General features: G+C 43.7%; 1 protein-coding gene and 1 long non-coding RNA gene across 2 annotated transcripts in view; one reads left to right on the top strand and one right to left on the bottom strand.

The window, feature by feature from the left end:
- Positions 1-161: 161 nt before the first annotated feature.
- LOC135054683 (oocyte zinc finger protein XlCOF7.1-like) lies at positions 162-5,868 on the top strand. The gene is made up of 6 exons (XM_063957940.1): positions 162-278; positions 818-1,009; positions 1,089-1,212; positions 1,331-1,428; positions 1,574-1,685; positions 1,888-5,868. Exons 1-6 carry the CDS (start codon positions 201-203, stop codon positions 2,982-2,984), a joined length of 1,701 nt encoding a protein of 566 aa, XP_063814010.1. The 5' UTR covers positions 162-200; the 3' UTR covers positions 2,985-5,868.
- Positions 5,869-16,659: 10,791 nt separating this feature from the next.
- The window catches only part of LOC135054692 (uncharacterized), a 220,646-nt gene continuing 219,275 nt past the window's right edge, over positions 16,660-18,030 (bottom strand). Inside the window, exons 2-3 of the long non-coding RNA XR_010243552.1 lie at positions 16,819-16,907; positions 16,660-16,702 (exon numbers count right to left, since the gene is read on the bottom strand). This is a non-coding gene — a long non-coding RNA (uncharacterized LOC135054692). The remainder of the gene's footprint in view (positions 16,703-16,818; positions 16,908-18,030) is intronic.

Genomic DNA, 18,030 nt, shown 5'->3' with positions numbered 1-18,030 from the left:
CTGTGGATTTTTAAAATGTGACAGTTGGTGATACACAGAGCACCTGTCACGGTGAAATAAAAGTGAACTGTGTCGGGTTTGAGAACCACTGTATCAGTGTATATATGTGTTCTGCTATACAAGTAACTTGTATTCCTCATGTATCTCACTCTACAGCGGTCAGCCACCAGAACCAGGATCACACTCTTATAGTTTTCGAGATGGACAAGGACAGAAGACACCTGTCTGAGAGGATATTATCTCTCACCCTGGAGATTATCCATCTGCTGACCGGAGAGGTGACAGTGATATAATTTCTTTCTGTAGTTATAATACAGGGACATAACTGGGGAGGTGAGAGGATCTGGCAGTATCACTGTGACATCACTTATATCTATAGTAATAATATAGGGATATGACTGGGGAGGTGAGGATCTGGGAGTGTCACAATGATGTCACTTATATCTATAGTAATAATACAGGGACTTTACTGGGGAGGTGAGAGGATCTGGGAGTGTCACAGTGACATCACTTATATCTATAGTAATAATACAGGGACATGACTGGGGAAGTGAGGGGATCTGGGAGCATCACAGTGATATCATTACATCTGTAGTAATAATACAGGGTCATGACTGGGGAGGTGAGGAGATCTGGGAACGTCACAGTGACATCACATATTTGTAGTGATAATACTGGGACATGACCGGGGTGTTGAAAAGATCTAGGAATATCACAGTGATATTACTTACATCTAAAGAAATAATACAGGGACATGACTGGAGAAGTGACGGGATCTGGGAATGTATGTAAGCACAGTGTCTTTTCCAATACACAGGATTACACAGTAGGGAAGAAGACATCCAGTGAGTGTATGATACCTAGCTGCTTTAATCATGTGTCCGGAGGACTGAGCAGGACCCAGAGCCCAATCACGTTTCCTCCACCTCACTCACTGATACATGACACAGACAATGACCAGAAGATCCTGGATATAACCAACAAGATCATTCAGCTGCTGACTGGAGAGGTGACTGCTGGGAATGGGACATTATACAGTAACACCAGGGGATGTGTCTGGGTGATGAATTTATCATTTTATGTGTCAGGTTTCTATAAGGTGTCAGGATGTCACTGTCTATTTCTCCATGGATGAGTGGGAGTATATAGAGGAACACAGGGGTCTGTACAAGGACGTGATGATGGAGAATCACCAGCCCCTTACATCACTGGGTAAGGGGAGACTTTAATTTATTGTACAGGGGAGATTAGGTATGGGGGGCCCCCTATACACACATCATCTGATAATCCCATATACACAATGTACTCAGTCACTGTGTGTCTCCTACAGATGGTCCCAGTAACAGAGATACCCCAGAGAGATGTCCCCGTCCTCTGTATTCCCAGGATTGTACAGTGGAGAATCACAGGATCCCACAAGAGCATCAGGTAGATGGAATTTAGCGTCTAGCCAATATACCAAAGTGACTGTCACTATTTGATCTGTAGAGAAGCTGTCTGCATCTGTATTCTACTGTTTATTCTCTGTTAATGAAGTCAGACAATTTAAGGTTTTTGTTTTTTTGTGGTTTAGGTGGAACACCTGACTGAAATGAAGGTAGAACCTATGGAGGGAGAAGAAGATATGTATATAAGTGCTGATCAGCAGTGTAGGAAGGAGGACATCACTACAGATAACAGCACAGGTGAGTAAAAAACACTTATTACAGTAATGAATCACCTTGTTGGGCGGTCTTGCCCTGTGATGGGTGGCCCTCAGCATGTGCAGAGATGAATGCAGATCTGGCTGTGTACATCTCTGAATAACTCCCTAATATGAAACTTGACTAAATATTAAAAACAAATGATATAAAAATGACTGTTTTCATATATTTATATTATTTTCAGTAGATGGACGCAAAAGCAAGAATCCCTTGGAGCCATATCACATTTGGCGTCAGGATTTTAAAATAGAAGATGACATCACCTGCGATTCTCCAGGGGAAAACATCATTACCCTAAATGTACATCCCTCTAATCATTCTGAATGTTTTCCTGATAACTCAGATACTTTTACACATATTACAGCTGTCACAGGTAACTTTGCTTGTTCTGAATGCGGCAAATGTTATAGACGCAAGACAACCTTTCTTAGACATCAGAGAACTCACACAGGGGAGAAACCATTTCCATGCTCTGAGTGTGGGAAATGTTTTACACAGAAATCAGATCTTGCTGCACATCAGATAAGTCACAATGTAAACAAACCATTTCCGTGTTCAGAGTGTGGAAAACATTTTCCAAGTAAATCAAATCTTTCTCGACATCAGAGAAGCCACACAGGGGAAAAGCCATTTCCATGCTCTGAGTGTGGGAAATATTTTACACAGAAATCGGATCTTCACAGGCATCAGGTTATTCACACAGGTCTAAAACCGTTTTTATGCTCTGAGTGTGGGAAATGTTTTCCATGTAAATCAAATTTTATTAGACATCAGAGAAGTCACACAGGTGAGAAGCCTTTTCCATGTTATCAGTGCGGGAAATGTTTTGCACAGAAATCACATCTTGTTTCACACCAGAGACTTCACATAGGTGTGAAACATTTTACACGCAAACCAGATCTTGGCAGAAAAAGAACTTGTGATGTAAAGAAACCATTTTTATGTACCGAGTGTGGGAAATGTTTCCCATGTAAATCAAATCTTATTAGACATCAGAGAAGTCACACAGGTGAGAAGCCATTTCCGTGTTCTGAGTGTGGAGGATGTTTTACACAGAAATCAGATCTTAGTAGACATCAGGTTATTCACTCAGGTCTCAAACCATTTCCATGTTCAGAGTGCGGAAAATGTTTTAGACAAGTATCAAGTCTTATTAAACATCAGAGACGTCATACGGGCGAGAAACCATTTCTGTGCTCTCAGTGCGGGAAATGCTTTGTTGAAAAGGCAGCTCTTGTTGCACATCAGATAATTCACATGGGAGTAGAACAATTTCCATGAGCTGACAGACATGAAGCAAGTTTGCAGCAATACTTTAAAAATTACAAAATCAGTCCATTATAAAGATTTAATGAAATCTTTGGTTTTGCACAGCTGTCATAGTCTTTTTGAATATTTGAGGTATTCGTATTGGTTGCCCAGGTTATTCCCATTTTTGCAGTACTGATAGAGCTGGGTACTTAAGGCTGATTATAGCAGGCATTTTTATTATAGCTTATGGTTATTTACTTTGGCTAATATCAATGGAAAGTCCAAGTTCTAGGTCCCACCGCTCCTCATAACTTCCCTGTCTCCCGCTATTTTCCTCTAAGCTCACTTTTCTCCCATCACACTTTGCTGGTTTCACCTTGATTTCTTTGCTTCCTGTCACAGTTTTCTCCTATCTTTCTGTTTCAGAAATCCTGCTCTACAGGTATCTCAGACCTCTCTTCACCAACTCATTGTTATGTCAAAGTATATAATTTTCAGAAATTTCAATGATATGCACTCCTCTAGGTCTCTATACTACATCTTGTCTCCATAAAAACCTCCCTCTCTAAAACCATTACATTCTGCAACACAAGTTTATCCCGTCACTGTCAGTACTTAGCAGCAGTAATAGGGGTTACATTCCCCCCCTAGTGCACTGGCACTGCCACTAGTGTACAGGCAATAGGAGTTACATTCTCCCCCAAGTGAACTTAGCAGAAGTAATAGGGGTTAGAGTCTCCCTCTAGTTCACTGGCACTCCCACTGTTGCACTGGCAAGAGGGATTACATTCTCCCTCTAGTGCACTTAGCAGCAGTAATAGGGGTTACATTCTCCCTCTAGTGCACTGGCACCAAGGTTTCATGTTTTCATGCCTAAATAACAAAAGTATGAAACCCAACAATTTGGGCTATATTGATGTAGCCTTCTAATATATGAAGTGACCCATTTGAGCTTAATGTTCCATGTCAAGGGGATTGGATCATAGGGTGTCCTTGCCTGCTTCTTGTGCTGTATTGTATCAAAGTCCCTGAATTTCTTTTTCTTAATCACTTCCATCTCTAGATTTCCTCTGACAAAGTGGTCTCCTGATGAATTGTGATCTTAATCTATACATGCTTTACCGCATTGATCTGTGTTTTTTCTACATCTTTGCTTTCTCCGCTGCTTTACCCTTGGTTTCTCAGGTTAATGCTAACTGTAGAGTCTAAGACAGTTTTTGTGCTGATGAAGTCTTTCATGATTTGCTCTACCTGGCCAAGATTCAGAGAGTATGAGTCTTTAGGCTTCGTCACTTTGATGCTGGTTAGTCTGCCCCACTTTTTAAAATGGGGACTGAAAGAAAAGAAGGGTTCCTGTACTGTGTTTGTCTTTGTTGAGGGAGTACTACTTCATTTTACTAACTTTCACTTACCCAGCATCTTTTCTATTTTGCTGGAAAAACATCTGCTGAACAAATGACTTTTGAATAGATCAGCTTCCTTTAACTGATACAACTCCAGGGCCAGTCACATTTGCAGCTTCAGTTCCTCTTATTCCTTCTATTGCATTTTATCTCTACAGACTCTTTGTCTCCAACACTTTGCAGAAGCTTTAGTGGGTCATTCCTCTAAATGACTGTCCAATGGACAAAGGTTATGAACATGGATCTATACAACAGTGCCGAAGACCTACTTGGTGATGACTTTCTTTTCCAAGTCAGCCCTGCTATCTGCTTATTTTGCAGGGTAGAGACATTTCAGGCTGCAAAGTGATTTTGTCACTGTTTTTACTCATATATACAATGGGTTTCTCAATACAATGTGTTTCTTAAATAGATTGCACATAAAGATGGCTATAGCAATTGTTTTGTTCCCAGCTATCTTAGGAGCTCCTACATTTCATGCATTTAATCTGGCCCTTCTGATTCGATGTTTCAGCTGTTCCCAAGAGTTGAGACAGCTCGGTTACCTGGGATTCCAGAGACAAAACATCCTCTTGCAGGGATGTGTGCATTATGCTGTTCTTTCTCAAGCCTCTTCAAACATTCCATTGGGAACAGGATCTCCAGTTCTCTTTTAGTAAAACAAACCTACTCTGGTAGCTCCTTATGTTTTATTTTTATAATTTTTACATTTTTTTAGTTTCAAAGAGATATTAATTAGCAGTGACATAATAGAAAACAACCAATACAAAGTAAAAAAGCAAGGTGCCGCATTAATAAAAACAGTAAATATAACAATTGTAAATGCAACTCAAAGCAGGAAGTTCAGAATAAATGTAACTATGCAGAGTAATAAGGCACATAAAGTAAATGAGGGGGGAGAGAGTAGCCCAAAAAGATAACTTTAGAAACACTAAAAAGAGAGAGGAATAGAGTGAGGGGTTAAAACAAAAAGTCATATTGGTGGATGGAGAATGGGCTAGCATAAGTATACCAAGTAACCCAAATCCAAAGGAACGGTGGGTTGCTTGGAGTTGAGGTAAGCAGTATTTTTTTCCATTGCACCCAAGTGCTATATTCTAGCGAGAACAGCAGAAAGAGATGGCGGAGCAGGATTTTTTCAGCGGGAAGCTATGAAACATCTAGCAGCAGTTAGGATTTGGGCCACCAATTTATCCTCACATCTGTATATGGACTCAAAGAGAAAACCTAAAAAACAGGACCAAGGGTTAACAGTTATGGGGAATTTAATACACAACTAACAAGGTCTGCAAATGAGTACCAGAATACAACTATTAAAGGATAGATCCACCATATATGGAGGAAGGTACCATGATTCCCACTCCCCCTCCAATAAATTGGAGAGGTAGAGCTCTTCTGTAGAGCCAAGTGGAAACTATGTACCAGCAATAAAAGGATTTTAATACCTACCGGTAAATCCTTTTCTCCTAGTCCATAGAGGATGCTGGGGTATAGACGGGATCCGCAGGAGACATGGGCACACTATAAGACTTTGAATGGGTGTGAACTGACTCCTCCCTCTATGCCCCTCCTCCAGACCTCAGTTATAGGAACTGTGCCCAAGGAGACGGACATTTCGAGGAAAAGGATTTTTGTTACACTACGGGTGAGACACATACCAGCTCACACCACAAACACACCGTACCACTGGATTAGCAGGAATACCAGAGAACAGTATGAACGAAAAACTGCAACAAGCTGAACATAACTGATACACAACTTTTGTGTAATCAAACAACAACTAACAACACAACTGTAAGTAACAGTCCGCACTGGGATGGGCGCCCAGCATCCTCTACGGACTAGGAGAAAAGGATTTACCGGTAGGTATTAAAATCCTATTTTCCCTTACGTCCTAGAGGATGCTGAGGACTCCAAAAGGACCACGGGGTCTACCAAAGCTCCAGACCGGGCAGGAGAGTGCGGACGACTCTGCAGCACCGATTGATCAATCACGAGGTCCTCATCAGCCAGGGTATCAAACTTGTAGAATTTAGCAAAAGTGTTTGAACCCGACCACGTAGCTGCTCGGCAAAGTTGAAGTGCCGAGACCCCTCGGGCAGCAGCCCAAGATGGGCCCACCTTCCTGCTAGAATGGACCTTCACTGACTTCGGCAACGGCAATACAGCCGTAGAATGAGCGTGCTGAATCGTATTACAAATCCAGCGTGCAATAGTCTGCTTGGAAGCAGGATTTCCAATCTTGTTGGAAGCGTACAGGACAAACAGAGCCTCCGTTTTCCTAACCAGAGCCGTTCTGGCAACATACATTTTCAAAGCTCTCACGACATCAAGAGATTTTTGGCACCGTCACGGCATCCGAAGCCACAGGCACCACAATAAGTTGATTTATGTGAAACGAAGAAACCACCTTCGGCAGAAATTGTTGACGAGTCCTCAATTCCGCTCTGTCCACATGGAAAATCAAATATGGGCTCTTGTGAGACAAAGCCGCCAATTCCAATACCCGTCTGGCGTACACCAAGGCCAAAAGCATGACCACTTTCCAAGTGAGAAATTTCAACACAACCTTTCGCAAAGGTTCAAACCAGTGAGACATAAGAAATTGCAACACCACGTCAAGATCCCACGGTGGCACAAACGGGGGATGGATATGCAGCACTCCCTTCACAAAAGTCTGAACTTCAGGAAGTGTGGCCAATTCCTTTTGAAAGAAAATAGATAAAGCCGAAATCTGCACTTTGATGGAACCCAATTTCAGGCCTGCATCCACGCCTGCCTGCAAAAAATGGAGAAAACGACCTAGCTGAAAGTCCTCCACCGGAGCTTTCTTGGCTTCACACCACGACACATATTTTCTCCAAATACGGTGATAACGCTTCGCCGTGACCTCTTTTCTAGCTTTAAGGAGAGTGGAGATGACTTCCCCAGGAATACCCTTTTGAGCTAGGATTTGGCGTTCAACCTCCACGCCGTCAAACGCAGCCGCGGTAAGTCCTGAAATACGCATGGCCCCTGCAGTAACCGGTCCTCTCTGAGAGGAAGCGGCCAAGGATCTTCTATGAGCAATTCCTGAAGATCCGGATACCAGGCCCTCCGTGGCCAATCTGGAACGATGAGTACTGCCGGAACCCTTGTTCGTCTTATGATCCTCAACACCTTTGGAATGAGAGGAAGTGGAGGGAACACATATACCGATTGAAACACCCACGGAGTTACCAGGGCGTCCACTGCACTGGCTTGGGGGTCCCTTGGCCTGGAACAATACCTCGGAAGCTTCTTGTTGAGGCGAGACGCCATCATGTCTATTTGAGGAATTCCCCAACGCCTTGTCACTACTGCAAATACCTCTTGATGAAGAGCCCACTCTCCTGGATGGAGATCGTGTCTGCTGAGGAAGTCTGCTTCCCAGTTGTCCACGCCCGGAAGGAAGACTGCTGACAGAGCGCTCACGTGCTTTTCCGCCCAGCGGAGAACCCTTGTGGCCTCCGCCATCGCCGCTCTGCTCTTTGTTCCGCCCTGGCGGTTTACGTACGCTACCACTGTTACGTTGTCCGACTGAATCCGGACAGGTAGACCTCAAAGAAGGTGTTCCACTTGCAGAAGGCTGTTGTAAATGGCTCTTAACTCCAGAACGTTTATGTGGAGACAAGTTTCCTGGCTTGACCATTTTCCCTGGAAACTTCTTCCTTGTGTGACTGCACCCCTGCCTCGGAGACTTGCATCCGTGGTCAACAGGACCCAATCCTGGATTCCTAACCTGCGTCCCTCTAGAAGGTGAGAACTTTGCAGCCACCACAGGAGAGAAATTCTGGTCCTGGAAGATAGACTTATTTTCCGGGACATGTGCAGGTGAGACCAGGACCATTTGTTCAGCAGGTCCCACTGAAACACCCGTGCATGAAACCTGCCAAACGGAATGGCTTCGTAAGCCGCAACCATCTTCCCTAGCACTCGAGTGCATTGATGAATCGACACTTGCCGGTTTCAGAAACTCCTTGACCATGCAATGGATTTCCAGAGCTTTTTCCGCCGGAAGAAACACTCTCTGTAGTTCCGTGTCTAGGATCATGCCCAAGAAGGGCAGCTGAGTTGTCGGGATCAACTGAGATTTTGGCAAATTTAGAATCCAATCATGATGTCGCAGAACCGTCAGGGAGAGTTCCACATTTCTTAGCAACTGCTCCTTTGATCTCGCCTTTATCAGGAGATCGTCCAAGTACGGGATAATTGTGACACCCTGCTTGCGTAGGAGTACCATCATTTCCGCCATCACTTTGGTGAAGACCCTCAGGGCCGTGGAAAGCCCAAACGGAAACGTCTGAAATTGGTAATGACAATCCTGCACCACAAATCTCAGGAAGGCCTGATGTGGAAGATATATCGGGACGTGTAAGTAGGCATCTTTAATGTCGACTGATGCCATAAAATCCCCCCCTTCTAGGCTGGAGATCACAGCTCAAAGAGATTCCATCTTGAACTTGAAAGTTTTCAAGTACAGATTGAGGGATTTTAGGTTCAGGATCGGTCTGACCGAGCCGTCCGGCTTTGGCACGACAAAGAGGCTCGAATAGAACCCTTCCCCCCGTTGGGACGGGGGAACAGGGAAAATGACCCTCTGTTGACACAGCTTTTGTATCGCAGCATTTACTACTTCCCTTTCTGGGATAGAAACTGAAGAAAAAGAGAAAAAAGATAGACTCTGTGTTGGGGCACTCTTATATGAAAAAATGATTGACGTAAAACTTAACTTTTATTACATTATTATTTAAAATAAAAGTGACTTTGTTTAAAAGATATACAGTAAGTAAGCATTCAAATTGCTAATACTGATGCACCAATTTAGTTTGTTATAGTGCATGAAGAGTTAGATTACACAGTGCCGAGGTGAAAATATACTCGTAATTATCTAAGGTAACAACCTTATTGTAATTATTAGACCGGTTAATAATCCCTCCTGGGGGTGCCGTCCTTATTGGTCCTTAGAGCTGCATGTCATTTTTAATTAGAAAAAATAATAAATGTTGCCTATATCGGTAAAGAACCCTCTGCAATGATGTCAAGCAATGGGGTTACCATAAGGCATTTTATTTCGACTGCTGTTTAAAGCAGAAGAAATTTCTCATGAGATCTATGACAGATATTTATTCTTGCAGGATAAATTTGCTGTTTTAGCTGGCTAAATCAATTGTAAGCCAGCTGCAGAATGAGAGTATTACACAGTTATCAGAAGAGAAGATGTGAAAATTAAAGAGATAACTTCCTTCTGCTTTTCAGCTGAAAAATGTTTACTGCACCTGGTATTCACTGGCGGTCTCCCAAACAATTACTAACCAGGCCTACCATAGAATTGCTTCCAAGATCGGACGAGATTGGGCGTATTCCCCTTGTCCGATCTTGGAAGCAATTTTATGGTTTCTGTTTCACAGCATATTGCCTTGAAAAAAGCACCCTGCGTGGCGCTGAAACGTTGGCCATAATATGCCACTTACTTGACTTATTGTCTTGAATATAAGTTTGTTTTTCACAAGACCCTTGGAGTGCCGCCTGTTCCTTTATTATTGGGAGTGGATGTACCCCTCTCTATAAGGACATTGCTTTCTCTGTATTTCTACAAAGGAGGGCATCAGGGCAGTTTCTTTTTCATTCGGGGAGTGCCGACCATACCAACTTCCATATATATATATATATATATATATATAGCACCAAATTACTGTGCCCCCCCCCCCTTCCCGTTTTTCTCCCTGTACTTGTTAAGGAGAGTGGAGGTCCGGGCCAGCATCTCTGCATGCACTGTGAAGAGAGAAAATGGCGCTGGTAAGCTGTGCTGCTAAGCCCCGCCCCCACCTGGCGCGCTGTAGTCCTGCTCAAATTCAAAAGATTATACTGGCGGGGGTTTTATATTGAGTGCCCAGGCACCGATATATGCTCTTTGCCAGTGAGAAAAAACTCCAGTAACCAGCTGCCCAGGTCGCCCCCCCTGCACCCTGCGAGTGCCGTTGGTGTGTGTGTGGGAGCAAGGAGCGCAGCGCGACCGCTGCGCTGTACCTCCGTTACTGAAGTCTTCTGCCGTCACTGAAGTCTTCTGATCTTCACATACTCACCCGGCTTCTTTCTTCTGGCTTCTGTGAGGGGGGTGACGGTGCGGCTCCGGGAACAAGCAGCTAGGCGCACCAAGTGATCGAACCCTCTGGAGCTAATGGTGTCCAGTAGCCTGAGAAGCAGAGCCTTTAACTCACAGAAGTAGGTCTGACTTCTCTCCCCTCAGTCCCACGAAGCAGGGAGCCTGTAGCCAGCAGGTCTCCCTGAAAATAAAAAACCTAACATAAAGTATTTCAGAGAAACTCAGTAGAGCTCCCCTGTGTGTGACCAGTCTCTCCTGGGCACAGAATCTAACTGAGGTCTGGAGGAGGGGCATAGAGGGAGGAGCCAGTTCACACCCAGTCAAAGTCTTATAGTGTGCCCATGTCTCCTGCGGATCCCGTCTATACCCCATGGTCCTTTTGGAGTCCCCAGCATCCTCTAGGACGTAAGAGAAAATACATTTAATAGGAATTTTCCTTAACCAATGTAGATATGGAAGACCTAACAATTAGTTCCCGAATTGTGGACCAGGTGTCCTCTGCATCGTCGGGACTCAGATCTTCCCACTGGAATTCACAGCAGGGAGTAGATGGTTCTACTGATAACAGGAGGGCGCTCTATAACCAGGCAAAGCTTGGAATAGGTAGAGAGGTCTTCGTAGGAGATTAATCTTGAGGACTGCAATCCGCCCAAATCATGAGAGTATAATATGAACATGCCATTGGAATAAACCTTCCTTATTAGTAACGAGAAGCACAGGATAGTTTTCATAAAGAGATTTGTAGGTACGGGTTAGAAAAATACCTGAATTTTGTGGGTTCTTCATGCAAAGTTATAATTATGTTGCAACTGGTGCAAGTGGGTGGCGGGGATATGAAGCGGCATTGCTTCAGTCTTAGAGCAATTCATTTTACAGTATAATCCGAAAGTGTCCCATAAAAAGATTTTTAAAAGTTTCAGGAGAGACACATTGGGGAGGAAAGTGTGAGCAGGACATCATCCACAAATAAATCTTAAACTCTGTGAAGCTTATGCTTATGCCCGCGACATCAGGGGAAAGGCGAATTTGAGCAGCCAATTTATTCTATAGGTAAAGCAAATATTAGAGGGAATAGTGGACATCCCTGATAATTACCGTTGGAAAGAGAAAGTTTCATAGACAACACCATTTATGGAAAACTGAGCCAAGGGGTGAGAGTAGAGGGCATGCCAGTGAGGAAGGCACCATCAAACCCAAAATGAAGTAGTGTTTCAAGCTTGAAGGACCAGTCAGTTCTGTCAAATACCTTCTCCGCAGCAAGAGAAAGCAGGAGAGCAGGCATCTTGGCAGCATTAGCAGAATGGACAAGGTTGATTACATGTCTGGTGTTGTCTTGAACCTGCCTCCCCAGGATAAAGCCAACATGGTCTTTATGTATAAGCTAGGGGAGGACCTACTTGAGGCAGGATGCCAAAACTTTGGAATAGAGAATGACATTAGTATTTTAGAGGGAAATAGGGCAGTAGTATACACAATGAATACTACTGACTTCCAGGGTCCGTTTGGAGGTGTCACTCGCCTGCATCTTAAGCATGTAATCTGAAGCATGGATTAGGACTGGAGTTTGAACTGGATTTGGACTTGTTCTTTCATTTGGCATAATGGTATAGTAGGTACAGTGGGTTCATGGTTTTTACCCATTCATTGACTCCGCTACCCCCTGTTTTCTCCAATACTCTTTGGCAGCATACAGATGAAGAAGGTAATGTACTAGCTCCAACATTACAAGACGTGGACAAACAACCAATTGGACTTTATTAAAAAAAGCTGAAAATGCAAATTCAGGAAGCGTCTTCAGAGTTGAAATCCCTCATCTATGGGTTACATCACACAGGCGCGTTTTAGCTGTGTGCAGTGATTTATAATATAACTCCAGCTTCGATGTACTTAATTAAGGATGGTTCTTCCAAAAGCTACAAAAGAACACATTGAGGGTTCCTGAGAATCCAGCCTTTAAAATTGACTAGGAAAACATGATATCATCGAGGTACCTAATTAGGGTGGCAATTCCCAGGATCTGTGGCATCCCGGGATTTAGGCCAAAAATTATCCGGGATTCAATCCCAGGATTGGAAACTCTAATTCCGTGGATTCCGAGATCAGGAGGTCTTTTGTTTTTTTAATGCTGGGCAGCATTGAGTCTCCTCAGGAGGCTCAGACACTGCCTGGCTCCCTCCACCTACCCCCCTTGTGCATTGACTTGAAGTCAGGTCACACTGCCAGCCAGCTGCCCACTACCTGCCGCACGGACCTCATAGAACAGGAGGTAGTGACCTCCTAGGTGCTATGATGGTCAGTTGCATGTGTGGGGTGGGGCAGGGTGTGCACACAGGAAACAAACCAATCCTGGGATTGAAAAAACAGCCCAGGATTGGCCACCCTTTACCCGATGGATGGATTCATTGCGCTTTTCAGGATGCTACCAAAATGGCTGCCTGGTCAGCATTTTGGTGACAATTGTGCTTTGATCTATAATTTTGTTTGCGTATATATATATATATATATATATATATATATATACACACACACACACCTTAAAGCAGTTTGCCAAATCCTGCCATTACTGTCCAGGTTTTAAGGATATCCATGCTTGAGTGCAGGTGACTTCATTAGTATATCAGTTAATTTGATACCTATTTAATAGTTGTGGCTATTTCTAAGCAAGTGACGGTGCATGGCTGCAAGTGTTTTATAACGATTTACACATTATGTGCTGTGTTATGTGCCCACTGGCAAATGGAATATGTTTTAGTTTAAGTATGATTTAATGTCTTACCTGTATTTTTTAGCCTTTATTCAATGAATAAGTAGAGGAAATAACATTCATGTGTTTCTGTGAATATAACATGCAGATATGTGGTCTGTATACAAATAAGGTAATAAAATGTTGCCTTACTGACCAATTTGTCTTGCTTTTTTAACTAGTTATTTAAATAAGAGAGAAAAGTAAAGGAACGGAGAAGTTGATTATAATAATAATTTTATTTATATAATGGGTTTTTTCCAACAGGACTCAAGGTGCTTTACAGACATAAAAAACTGCACATAGGGCCCGATTCAGCATTGGTTGTAGTTGTGTGAAAAATCGCACAACTACAACCCTTTGCACTAACATGCGGGGATGCAGTGTAGTAGTTGTAGTATGATATACTAGGTTACAGGGTGTGCAAACAGTGGAGGTACACATTACAGGAATAGCACACAGTGCTATAAGTTCCCTGGGCCAGGGGGCAGGTTTATAGGGAGGCTGGACTGAAGCATGCTGGGAGCCCAAAAGTTTAACCGTTTGGTGCCTGATCCTCTTGCCAACTACAACCCAATGTAAATCCTGTGGATCTACTGTGGACCCTGAAGGAGAAAATAAGGATAACATTATTTTTTTTTTTTATTATAAATGTCCTGGTCCTCATTGGAGCAGAACAGGTGGGTATGAGAATGTGAGGAACACACTCAAGTCCATGGAAATGTCGCTGCTGTGCCTGCTCCTGTGCTCTCCCCCCATAACTCCCTGCTTGTCTTGAGTGTTAGGCCCGGGGCAGACCTGATGTTCTCAGCCTTAGTCCTAGTGTTCTATTTGTAGAGCTGTGGAGAGGACACATAATGACTCTGAGCTTTGTTCTTGTAATGCAGTCCTTTAGTAAAGTTGGTTTGTTTGTTTGCCTTTTTGGGTTAACTCTGCTATTGATTTTAAGCTGCCACTTTATAAACTAGCCACTTCATATAGTAGGCACTGTAGCGTCAAAAAAGGACTGGCATCCTGACCTATACTGAATAAGTAGGACTACTGAAACGTGTTCATCCTGATTACATCCCCCACCCACACACAGCAACCCTCCACCTCCAGTAAAAGGTATTCATCAAATCTAACAAATGTAATGTCAGTAAACCACACTCAATCACTATAAGTTCTTAACATAGTGCATATATATATCCACTTAGAACAGCTTTCTAAAGTTTTAACTATGCAATGTGATCACTGCTATGATATAAAAGCACAGACCACTTAAATACTAGTTGATCAAAATTAGTAAGACTTCATTAACAGCAGTTGAAATAGTCTGCAATAGTGATCTGAATAGGTTGATGAGAAGGAGAGAGGTCTGCAATAGTGATCTGAATAGGTTGATGAGAAGGAGAGAGGTCTGCAATAGTGATCTGAATAGGTTGATGAGAAGGAGAGAGGTCTGCAATAGTGATCTGAATAGGTTGATGAGAAGGAGAGAGGTCTGCAATAGTGATCTGAATAGGTTGATGAGAAGGAGAGAGGGGGAGTCAACCCACAATCGATATCAGTTGAAGATGTAAATAATTACATGCAGGTATAATGCTGTGATTGATTTTAACCTGTCACTTTATAAACTAGCCACTTCATATACTAGGCAATGTAGCATCCCAAAGGACTGGTATCCTAACCTTGGTGGATAGCTTGCACAAAGTATGGAGGGCAGAGTGAAAGTGAGGGGTAGGGAGTGGGAGCAGAGAGGTATACTATGTGAGTTTGTGGTATAGGATCTATTATATTGTTATATAAACTCACTTTCAAAAATCTTTGCTGTAGGAACTTAGTTATCTATAACTATATATGGTCTCATTGACTTTAATAATCCAATCCCAAACTTATTGTTGCCATATGGAATTATTGAAATTCAATAAATGTTTTTAGAGTGATCTCTTTTAAGCTGGTGTTACAGTAACCAGGGGAGAAGACTCTACCAGGACCTGGTAGTGGTCTCAGATTTGTCTTGTTTTTTTACCCTGTTATATATCACCAACCCTGTTATTTACCCTGTTATATATCACCACCATATATCACCAACCCTGTTATTTACACTGTTATATATCACCACCCTGTTGTATATCACCAACAAGATCATTCAGCTGCTCACTTGAGAGTTGACTGCTGGGAATGGGACATTATACAGTAACACCAGGGGATGTGTCTGGGTGATGACTAGAGAGGTGACTGCTGGGAATGGGACATTATACAGTAACACCAGGGGATGTGTCTGGGTGATGACTGGAGAGGAGACTGCTGGGAATGGGACATTATACAGTAACACCAGGGGATGTGTCTGGGTGATGACTGGAGAGGTGACTGCTGGGAATGGGACATTATACAGTAACACCGGGGGATGCGTCTGAGTGATGACTGGAGAGGTGACTGCTGGGAATGGAGCATTATACAGTAACACCGGGGGATGTGTCTGGGTGATGACTGGAGAGGTGGCTGCTGGGAATGGGTCATTATATAGTAACACCAGGGCATGTGTCTGGGTGATGACTGGAGAGGTGACTGCTGGGAATGGGGCATTATACAGTAACACCAGGGGATGTGTCTGGGTGATGACTGGAGAGGTGACTGCTGGGAATGGAGCATTATACAGTAACACCAGGGGACATGTCTGGGTGATGACTGGAGATGTGACTGCTGGGAATGGGGCATTATACAGTAACACCAGGGGACGTGTCTGGGTGATCACTGGAGAGGTGACTGCTGGGAATGGGGCATTATACAGTAACACCAGGGGATGTGTCTGGGTGATGACTGGAGAGGTGACTGCTGGGAATGGAACATTATACAGTAACACCAGGGGATGTGTCTGGGTGATGACCGGAGTGGTGACTGCTGGGAATGGAACATTATACAGTAACACCAGGGGATGTGTCTGGGCGATGACTGTATCATTGTGTGTGTCAGGTTCCTATAAGGTGTCACAAAGTCACTGTCTATTTCTCCATGCAGGAGGGGGAGTATATAGAGGAACACAAGGGTCTGTACAAGGACGTGATGATGGAGAATAACCGGCCCCTCACATCACTGGGTAAGAGGAGACTGTCATGTATTGTACATGGGGGAGCAGGTATGGGGGCCCCTGTATACACATCATCTGATAATCACATATATACACTGTACTAGGTCACTGTGCGTCTCCTACAGATGGACCCAGTAACAGAGATACCCCAGAGAGATGTCCCCATCCTCTGTATTCCCAGGATTATACAGAGGAGAATCACAGGATCCCACAGGAGGATCAGGTAGGTGGAATTTAGGGTATCACTAATATACCAAAGTGACTGTCACTGTATGATCTGTAGAGAAGCTGTCTGCATCAGTATTCTACTGTTTATTCTCCGTTAATGAAGTCAGACATAATTTTCAGTAAGGTTTTATTTTTTGTGGTTTATTTAGGTGGAACATCTGACTTAAATGAAGGTAGAACCTATGGAGGGAGAAGAAGATATGTATATAAGGGCTGATCAGCAGTGTAGGGAGGAGGACATCACTACAGATAACAGCACAGGTGAGTAAAAAACACTTATTACAGTAATGAATCACCTTTCTGGGAGTTCTTTCCCTGTGCTGGGTGGCCCTCAGCATGTGCAGAGATGAATGCAGATCCGGCTGTGTACATCTCTGAATAACCCCTAGTATGAAAATGGACTCAATATTAAAAACAAATGATATAAAAATGACTGTTTTCATATATTTATATTTTCATCAGATGGACGCAAAAGCAAGAATCCATCGGAACCATATCACATTTGGCGTCAGGATTTTAAAATTGAAGATGACGTTACCTGCGATTCTCCAGGGGAAAACATAATTACCCTAAATATACATCCATCTAATCATTCTGAATGTTTTCCTGATAACTCACATACTTTCTCATACGTCCTAGAGGATGCTGGGGTCACCAAAAGAACCATGGGGTATAGACGGGATCCGCAGGAGACATGGGCACTTTAAGACTTTGAAAAAGGGGTGTGCACTGGCTCCTCCCTCTGCTCCCCTCCTCCAGACTCCAATTTTAGAATTGTGCCCAGTGAGACTGGACACACTACAGGGAGCTCTACTGAGTTTCTCTGAAAATACTTTTTTGTTAGGTTTTTTATGTTCAGGGAGGCTGCTGGCATCAACCTCCCTGCTTCGTGGGACTTGAAGGAAGAGAAGTATGACCCACTTCTGCTCTGCTTCTGGTTACAGGCCACCATTAGCTCCTGAGGGTTTGATTGCTGGGTACGCTCAGATGCTCGCTCCCACAGCCAGCCGTCACCCCCTCACAGAGCCAGAAGACAGGTGAGTAGACGAAAGAAGACTTCAGTGACGGCATTTCCCTGAGGTACCACGCAGCGGGCGGATGCTGCGCACCAAGCTCCCGCTCACACACACAGCACGACTGGGTGCAGGGCACTGGGGGACGCCCTGGGCAGCTTAAGTTACCTCAGCAAAAGTCTGGCATGAGGGGACATTAGTGTAAAAACACTGTCCTAACCCCTGCCAGTATAATCCGTATTATAAAGAGCAGGACAGAAGCGCGCCATTAAGGGGGCGGGGCTTCGTCCCCACAGCTCACTTGGCGCCATTTCTTTTCCGCTGGCTGCAGAGACGCTGGTCCTTCCTCACACTGCTCAACAAGTATCAGGGTGCAAAACGGGGGGGGGGGGGGCAGGTTCTTTGATGCAAGATTATATAATATAAAAAGCGCTGCAGGTCTGGGCCATTTTTGTTAACGTTTCTGACCCATTGATTTGGCGCTGCGGTGTGAGC

Source organism: Pseudophryne corroboree, chromosome 3 (genome assembly GCF_028390025.1).
Source record: "Pseudophryne corroboree isolate aPseCor3 chromosome 3, aPseCor3.hap2, whole genome shotgun sequence".
NCBI lineage: Eukaryota > Metazoa > Chordata > Amphibia > Anura > Myobatrachidae > Pseudophryne > Pseudophryne corroboree.
Note: the sequence above shows the minus strand (reverse complement) of the source record. Positions and strands in the feature narration are given on the sequence as shown.

Bases quoted from the DNA above. Each gene is read 5' to 3' on its own strand.
- LOC135054683 (XM_063957940.1), top strand. From the start codon at position 201: ATGGACAAGGACAGAAGACACCTGTCTGAGAGGATATTATCTCTCACC. The intron at 1,010-1,088 runs GTGACTGCTGGG...TTTATGTGTCAG, and splicing joins TTCAGCTGCTGACTGGAGAG to GTTTCTATAAGGTGTCAGGA. The intron at 1,686-1,887 runs GTGAGTAAAAAA...TATTATTTTCAG, and splicing joins CACTACAGATAACAGCACAG to TAGATGGACGCAAAAGCAAG.